The sequence below is a fragment of the Bison bison genome, unplaced genomic scaffold (assembly GCF_000754665.1).
Source record: "Bison bison bison isolate TAMUID 2011002044 unplaced genomic scaffold, Bison_UMD1.0 scf7180017864093, whole genome shotgun sequence".
In the NCBI taxonomy this organism is placed as follows: Eukaryota; Metazoa; Chordata; class Mammalia; order Artiodactyla; family Bovidae; genus Bison; species Bison bison.
Window position 1 is genome coordinate 1,077,236 of NW_011494665.1, and position 8,945 is coordinate 1,086,180.

Below are 8,945 nucleotides of genomic sequence, written 5' to 3' on the forward strand. Positions count from 1 at the left end.
TGGAAACAAAACAAAACACATTTCCTGGGGAAATTGTTAAAAATTTTCGGTTCCTCACACCTCAGAGAAACTGTATTTTTAATCCGCATCCCATATGTGCAGGTGGCCCACAGACCACACGCTGAGCAACACAGACTGTGTTAAGATGCTCAGTAATTGCTCCCTCCCTCCCTTTTTTCCTTCCCTCTCCCTTTCTCCCTTACATTATTCCTGTGAGTAGGGTGACTATAACACAGAAGCCTCAGTGATTTCTTCCAGTGGGTGGATATCACATTATTGATAAATTTGAGTCAATGTTTCTCTCATAGGTCAATTTCCATATCAGTCATTTTAGCAACTAGTATTGGGGCTTCCCTGGTAGCTCAGCTGGTAAAGAATCCGCCTGCTAATGCAGGAGATCCTGGTTCAATTCCTAGGTCGGGAAGGAGGCCCTTGAGAAGGGATAGGCTACCCACTCCAGTATTCTTGGGCTTCCCTGGTGGCTCAGCTGGTAAAGAATCTGCCTGCAATGCAAGAGACCTGGGTTCAATCCCTGGGTTGGGAAGATCCCCTGGAGAAGGGAATGGCTACCCACTCCAGTATTCTTGCCTGGAGAATTCCAGGGACTATCCACGGGGTTGCAAAGAGTCGGACACGACTGAGCAACTTTCACTTTCACTTTGTCAATTTCCATATCAGCCATTTTATCAATTAGTATTATTCAACCAGTATTCATCGTGCCCATGAAGTGTGAGGCCACTGCTGTGTTTCTTGTCTGTCATAAAAATCATACGTGTATATGTCCATACCAAGAACTGCCAATCGTTGCTGATTATAGACAACAGCAAATTGGGTAGTTATTCATGCATAGGCAGTCCAGGCACAGGGCAGCTGCCAGCCCCCTCCTCACTTCCAGCCCGCACCCTTTCCCTGGCCTCTCACCATATTCTTCAGCCTTGGCACCCCAGGATCCTCGATATTCAAGGCCAGAATGGCCTCTCGAGCCCCCACATAGAGAGTGCCTCCGTCATCACTCAGGAGTAGAGTGTCAAAGTCCTGGAGGCCCTTTTGGTGGAAGAAGCTAAGAGCTCTGCGTCCATCCCCTGTTGAGAGGTGGTGAGAAGGGGTGAGTGATGAGAAGGCAGTGGGTAAGCAGCTGATTTATGAGAGAAAAGCAGGGGAAGGAAAGGGTTGGCAGAGTGTGCTCCCCCCAGCCTTCGCAGCCGGACCCACTCTTCAGCAGCAGATCCCTGCTTTGCCCCATCCTGCTGACAGCCTAGGAGCATTGGGTGCTGAGCTCATAGTGGAGAGGAAAGACAACCAGATTCAGGGTAATAACAGACTGGGACAGACAGAGGGTGCCCCACACTCAAGAGACAGACAAAGGGACAGGAAATAAAGTGAGGCATAAGGGATGTTCTTTCAGGCCTAGGGGGCTGCGGCTGGGCAGGACACATCAGTCCTCACAGGCAGGGAGGGCAGAGAGCAGATAGACAGACAGGAAGGTGTTGGCACCCACAGACAAGAAGGCTAGAGGTAGATAGGACTATGTGTCAGAGTAACTGTGGGTTTCAGGGGTCCCACTCACCAACCCCACTTTCCTTCCCTCCTCTACAGGAAATTTCTACCACGAGAACCACTGCCATAGGTGGAACAGAAAGAAAATGTTTTTCTCCTGAGTTTCCTGCAGGCGCCTGTATATCACCCAGACTGGGGATTTCGGCTGGCTGTGGGAGATTCCCTGAGGTCTCCCCATCACTGTGATGTGGCGGAGGTGGGCGTGTGTGCCCGTTCCCCTGGCACATAGGGCCCCTGGCACATCAGCGCGGAGAGATGAGCTTCTCAAACTCTCTCTCTCATGAGCACGTTTGCACTTTCGCATTAGAGGACTGATGAGCTAACTGTTAGCTCTGGAGGCTCAGAGAATCTTAGTACCAACCACGAAGAGGAGTTGGGGAAACATGTGGCAAGGTGCCAGAGAGGCTGGCCTCCCCAGAGCTGTATAAACCCCTCTGTCACTGAACTGATTACCCTCAAGTATGGTTGTGTGACAGCCCACCTGCCTGCCCCTGGGGACCATCAGCACCTTGGGGGCAGGGTTTATGCTGTAATCCCAGCACCTAACACAAGGGAGGCCCTTCCATCAATGGGCAACATGCATTTCCTTTACCGTGTTGCCCCAGAAAGATGCTAAAGACTCAGCCATGCCCAGGAGACCCTGCCCCTGCAACTCCGACAGGGCCCATGTCCTTTCCTGAGTCTTTTCCCTGCAGGTGGAGGGCCAGCAGCCCCCACAGCCTCAGTAAGAAACCAGTCAAGCTGTGCCTACAGGGTCCCAGGGCCCAGACACCAGCCAGGCTACTCTGGGTTCTTGTATTCCTGGTGTCCACAGTATTGGACACAGCGTGGTCCAGCATCATCTGTGCACTTGCGTGTCCTGGGTCACCAGGTCCACGGATTCCCTTAAGCCTCAAATGTCCTAGGGGCATGAAAGCAGTTATGGGTTTGAAGTGCCCAGTTTGATAACAGTGACACTGAAGGAGGGAAAGAGAAATCACCAGCTCTGGAGAACCAGAAGGCACAACGCCCCTGGCCCCCTGCTCTCCTCACCTCCCTTTCCTCAGTCTCTCCCCCAAGTGAGTTTCATCATTCACTCCTTTCTCAGCCTGAATTTCTATTTCTGGCTGTCTCTCTCTCCCTGACACCCTCTGCCTCTCCATGACTTATCTAGTGTGGTTTCTCCAAGTCCAATTTCCTACCCCTTTCCTTCCATTCTCTCTTTCCTTCCTCCACCCCCTCCAGCCCGGGGCTGCCATCCCCTACTTCCTGATTGTCAGATCCTTACCTGCATGGTATTTGACCCTGGGTGTGGGTCCCTGCCCTTCACGCCCCGCAGTTGTCGCCGGTGGCAGGAACAGCAGGAGCAGCTGGAAGAGGAAAAGGCCCAGGAAGCTCCAGGAGTCCAGGCCCAGGGCTGGAAGGGCCATGCTCAGCCAGGGGCTGTCACTGGACGTCTCTGGGGAAACAGGCACCGGGTACTCTCTGGGTGAGCAGTCCTTACCACATCCCCCCTGGGAACCAATCAGAGAGCCCCAGGCAGCAGAAGTATGTATGGCGGGGGCGGGGGGGGGATGCAGGGGGACGGGCCAGTTTCCTCTCCAGTGTGCCCTCAGAGAGTCTCACTTCCATCATTCTCACAGGCCTCACTCTGCCCCACTCTCCCCTCCGAATTGAAGTCCAGTTGTTCCCCATCCCTTATGATCTCTTTGCACCAATAGCCCGGCTCTGCCTTCCCTCACCTTACGCTCAAGGAAGTCCTTCTTGTTATCTACTCTGCCTTTCCTCCTCCCATAGCCCAGATCCCAAACCACTGCCTGGTCCTGGCTCCAGGACTTTCTGGGGAGCAGATTCCTGCACTCGCAGTATAGATTCTTCAGACTTGATTCTCCTGGCTCTTTCAGATCTCTTGATACCCAGGGCCTTGTACTCAGCCCTACCCTCTGATGACCCAAACAAGAAGACCAGGTCTGAACCGGCCTGCTCTGTTCTCTGACTCTGAGGCCTACAGGCCTCTTCTTGCAGAGAGGAGATGGGAGACCAGCCCTCCAGGCTGGCTAGTAGCATCACATGGAAAGCGGCCCAGGGCAGGGAGAGGCTGGTCGTCTCCCAGCCTCTGCAGCTGCCCCCTCTCTCTCTGGTCTTAGTGCTGCTGCTATCTGTACTCCTGATCTCTGCATAATCCTCCCTTTGGTCTGCCACCCCTCCAGTCAGCCATCACATCTCACGTACCGTTGAGCCAGTCACAGCATAGAACCCAGGTATCCAGACTCTTGGGCGGGGGGTGCCATCCAAGAGAAAGAAGGGAGGGCTCCCAGGCCCCAGAGGTGGGGGACAGGAGGCTCAGCCCGGCTGGGCCAGGTGTGCGGCCCTCCAGGTACCCATAGTGGCAAAGCCCGCACTGGGAGCTCTGGGCAAGGGAAACCAGAATTTCCACCTCTCGAGTTGTGACAGATCCCTGGCTTGGGCGGAAGTTGGTTGACTGGGAGGGGAATAAAAGGAGACACACCTCTCTCTTTGGCCCTCCTCTCACCTGTCTATCAAGAAAGTTTAAAAGGCCAGAAAGTTTCTAGGTCATTTCAGCCATCCCCCTGTCCCTCTATCGTCACAGCCAGTCTAACAAGCCTAGTCGGGATTTTACCTCTTGCTCAAGATTTCCCAGATAGGAGACATGACACCGTCTTTCATATTCCTCTTTTCACTTACCTCTCCACTCCTACCAACAGGGAAGTCCCTGAAGTGGAATAACCTTTCAGACCTCCCATGGCCAACTGAGCCATAGTCTTTAAAAAACAATACGATCCTGAACAACAAGGACCTGGAGCACAGTACGTGCTGCTGCTTCTAAGTTGCTTCAGTCGTGTCCGACTCTGTGCGACCCCATAGACGGCAGCCCACCAGGCTCCCCCGTCCCTGGGACTCTCCAGGCAAGAACACTGGAATGGGTTGCCATTTCCTTCTCCAATGCGTGAAAGTGAAAAGTGAAAGGGAAGTCGCTCAGTTGTGTCCAACTCTTAGCGACCCCATGGACTGCAGCCCACCAGGTTCCTCCGTCCATGGGATTTTCCAGGCAAGAGTACTGGAGTGGGCTGCCACTGCCTTCTCCAGTATGGTACAGGGACCTATATTTAATATTTGTAATAACCTATAATGGAAAACAATCTGAAAAAGAATATGTTTATATATAATCTGCCTGCAATGCAGATTGACCTGGGCTCAATCTCTGGGTCGGAAAGATCCCTTGGAGAAGGAAATAGCAACCCACTCCAATATTCTTGCCTGGGAAATACCATGGATAGAGGAGTCTGGTGGGCTACAAGTCCATGGGGTCGCAAAGAGTTGGACACAACTTAGCAATTAAACAACAGCAACCCACTCCAGTATTCTTGCCTGGAGAATTCCATGGACAGAAGAGCATGGTGGGCTGCAGTCCATGGAGTCACAAAGAGTCAGACACCACTGAGCGACTAACACTTTGCCTTTTCTTATCTATATATACATATGTGTATGTAAAACTGAATCACTTTGTTGCACAATCTTCTCTTCTTTCTCTCTCTTTTTTTTTTTGGCCACACTACCCAGCAATGTGAGACCTTCCCCAGCCAGGAATCAAACCCCCACATCCTGCATTGGAAGCATGGAGTCTTAACCACTAGACCACCAGGGAAGTCCACATTTTGCTGTACCTTTGAAACTAACACAACATTGTCAATTAAATATACTTCCATTTTAAAAAATTATTTAGGGGCTTGCCCCTTGGTCTAGTATCTAAGAATCCACCTCGCAATGCAAGGGACACAGTTTCGACCCCCTGGTCAGGGAATTTAGGTCTCACATGCCTTGGGGTAACTGAGCCTGCATGACAGCTAAGACCCAAATAAATAAATATTTTTTAAATGGTTTAAAAATTTTTTTGTAATAAATAAAACAATTGCATTAGGCTCTCATCCATGGCGGAGAAGGCAATGGCACCTCACTCCAGTACTCTTGCCTGGAAAATCCCATGGACGGAGGAGCCTGGTAGGCTGCAGTCCATGGGGTCGATAGAGTCGGACACGACTGAGTGACTTCGCTTTCACTTTCATGCATTGGAGAAGGAAATGGCAACCCACTCCAGTGTTCTTGCCTGGAGAATCCCAGGGACGGGGGAGCCTGGTGGACTGCCGTCTATGGGGTCGCACAGAGTCAGACACGACTGAAGTGACTTAGCAGCTCATCCATGGCTTTGCTGAGAAAATTCCTTCTGTAGTCTTATCTCCAGCACTCGTAGGGCAGCATCAGGCCAGTGGGAGACCCAGAAAATTTCCCATCTGCTCTCATACTTCTGAGGCACCCAAAGGCCGGATGGTGGCTGCTCACCCCTCCCTTAGGGCTCCAGGGATCTCATAATGCAGGGTTAATGAGGCATCTAGCACCAAAGGCTTCATGACCTAGAAAGTGGGTAGTTTCCTGCTCACTCAGCCCCAGCTGACTGCTGGTAACAGAGCACAGACGTCCCAGGGCTAATCGACTCTAATAAATAGACCACCTCCTTAAATGCATATTCCTCACGGTCAGGAAGCCTTTCCTGCTGTGTAACATCCACCCACCCCACGTCCCTGCCACAGCAAAGCGGACAGCCTAGGCTCCTTCTTAGAAGAATTCCTTGTCAGAGTCGGCTCAGCCTTCTTCCCTTTCCCGCTGCCCTCATTTTTCCTCAATTTCTCTGAGGGCTGGTCTCAGCCAAGCCGCTCCTGACAGCTGTTTCTGGCAAGACTAGATCCTGCTGATCTAGTGGCAAGCTCACTCTGCAGTCTCAACTTGGGGACCCAGATTTGATGCCTCGTTAGGGAACTAGATCCCACATGCTGCAACTAAGACCCAGCACAGCCAAATAAATTAAAAAACAACAACAACACTTAGTTTAGACTCCCCCAGACTCTCATGGAGTCTCATTGCCAGGTCCCTGGGAGAAGCCATGGGCCCAGTCACCCGGAGAAAATTTTCTAGACTCTCAGAATCAAGGATCACTCCCACCTAGACCCCACATTTCATGCCCCCTAACCCTCAGTTTAGAGTGGGAACCTACCCCGCTGCAGGCCTCTCTGCTTGAATGGACTGGCTTGTCTGGGAAGAGTTCTGATGGTGGGGAGCCGGGAGGAGGGAGGAGATTCCAGCCCCAGGCTCCGGCCTCTGCCTTGTTCCTCTCTCTCCGGAAGTCTTAGATTCAATGCCCTGAGCCTAGTTCTTCCTTCTGACAAGTCTTCTTTACCTCAACCACAAGTATGAAGTTTGCCTTATTGATAAAGGCTTTGATCTACCCAACAATTTTAGCTTCTAGGTACTACAGTAATCTTTTTTTTTTTTGGTCTTGCCATGTGGCATGTGGGATCTTAGTTCCCTGACCAAGGATAGAACCCTCACCACCTGCATTGGAAGCATGGAGTCTTAACCACCGAATCACCCAGGGAAGTCCCCACATTTTAAAGATAAGGGAAGTGAGGCAGAGTAGCCAGAAGGAAAGGTAAACTCAGGTCTGCCTCGTTCCAGAGTGAATCCCTTAGCTACAGTGTCTCTTAGGCATCCTCCTCCTGCCCGGGTCCAGCAAACTCAACTCTGAGCAACTTGGATGGAGAAAGCAAGTTCTAGTTCCCCTGGGCTAAGAAACAGTATCTCTGGGGTGAATCTTGACTCAAGAGGAAACAGAAGCCTACAATTCCTGCCTCCACTGCCTCCGCAAGGGCCTCCCAGGCTAGTTCCCTGAGGAGCCTGGTGGGGAGGAGGATCACCTTGCCCCCATCACTGCCCATCTGTACCAGAGTCTCAGAAGTCAGACTTCAGGCCACACTGCCCTCTCTCTTGCTGCCCACACAGGGGCCCACGCTCAGTCTAACGCCCAAGTCCTGCCATCTTGTAAGTCTTGGTTGGTTTTTTTTTTTTTTTTTTACTAAAAAAATGTTTACTAATGTCTATTCCCACTTAAACATAGCACTGTCATAAAAAAAAACTTTAAGCATTTGCAATTTTTTAATAATTTCACATATGTGTTCATGAAATCATAGTGAAGTTGATCTGGTAATCCATAAGATTTTCAGGTTGTAAACTGCAGAGGCTATATATGAGATACGTGATTTCAGAAATGCAAGGAAGGAGTTTGGGAGGAGGGAAGAAAAGGAGAAAGGAGATAAGGTCTTTGGAAACAGAGTTTTCTGTGGAATCTCCTGAAAACTTTTCTGGCATTCCACCTTGGAAAGATATTTTGGTAAATAGAATGTTTGAAAGTCTAGATTTTGAATGAGGGGCCCCACACTTTCATTTTGCACGGGGCCCGGCAAATAATGTAACAGGACCTCTCACAACATTGGGGATGCTCAGAGCTGACAGGGTCCCACCCTCTCTCTGTACAAATGAGGAAACCAAGGCCAGGGAGAGGAAGTGTCTTGGCTGAGGTTGAAGCAGGGCAGCAGTTCAGGTAGGGTGGCGGTAGGAAGGGGTCAGTGGTTCAGGACCAGGTTGTAGGGGCTATGCCATTTCACAGCTGCACTGTGGGGGCTCCCCAACTCTTTTCTCTCCAAGCCCTGGGGCCCAACCTGGGGACCCCCATGACAGCACTGCTGAGTTCAACCCTGACCTCCCAGTGGGGACTCCTTCCCCGTGGCCCCTGCTGCTGCTGCTGCTAAGTCGCTTCAATCGTGTCCAACTCTGTGCGACCCCATAGACGGCAGCCCACCAGGCTCCTCTGCCCATGGGATTTTCCAGGCAAGAGTCCTGGAGTGGGCTGCCACTGCCCCTAGACCACATCAAATAATAACCCCTTTCTGGCCAGCTTTCACCCCAGGATGGAAATCTAGATGTGGGGATAGAGGTGGGAGAAGTTGCTTCCCATACCCACCCCATGCTCACCCCAGGGTCTCTGTCTCTTCTGCATTCTGATGGAGCCTGGATACCTCACCAAGGGAGGGATCCTGGAGCCAGGAGAGAAGCCCCTCCTGGCTGTGCCAACGACCCAGCTGGTCTAATTCTTCCCACCACCTCTCCCCTCAGCTTCAGGGAAGCCCCAGAAGAGCACAGTCCTAGGGAACATCAGCTTCCCGGGTCCCCTTCTTAGCCCTATCTACCCAGTCCCTCATTATCCTCTTTTTTACAATCACAAGAAGTCAAATCAACTTATAATTAAAGTGCCTAATGTGTGTAAGGCACTAAGGATATATCCCCAAGCCTCTGCTCCCCCAGCACCCCCCCACCTCTTCTCACCCCTACAGTCTCCAGTCTTCTTTCTGTCCACCCAGCCCAATCCCCTTTAACCCCTTACCCAGTGCCTCCTGGGTTTCCTCCTCCTGTCCGACTAGTGCTGGAAGACTGAGCTGAGTATTGAACACAATGGCCTGACCCCCTCTGTCCGCCCCTCCTCGGGGCAGAGCAAGCGCCAG

General features: G+C 51.6%; 1 protein-coding gene across 1 annotated transcript in view; it reads right to left on the reverse strand.

Moving 5' to 3' along the window:
* SEMA4A (sema domain, immunoglobulin domain (Ig), transmembrane domain (TM) and short cytoplasmic domain, (semaphorin) 4A) overlaps positions 1–3,040 on the reverse strand; it is an 18,205-nt gene extending 15,165 nt beyond the window's left edge. Inside the window, exons 1-2 of the mRNA XM_010838432.1 lie at positions 2,825–3,040; positions 922–1,082 (exon numbers count right to left, since the gene is read on the reverse strand). Coding sequence (XP_010836734.1) covers positions 922–1,082; positions 2,825–2,966 — 303 coding nt within the window. The 5' untranslated portion in view covers positions 2,967–3,040. The remainder of the gene's footprint in view (positions 1–921; positions 1,083–2,824) is intronic.
* Positions 3,041–8,945: the final 5,905 nt, after the last annotated feature.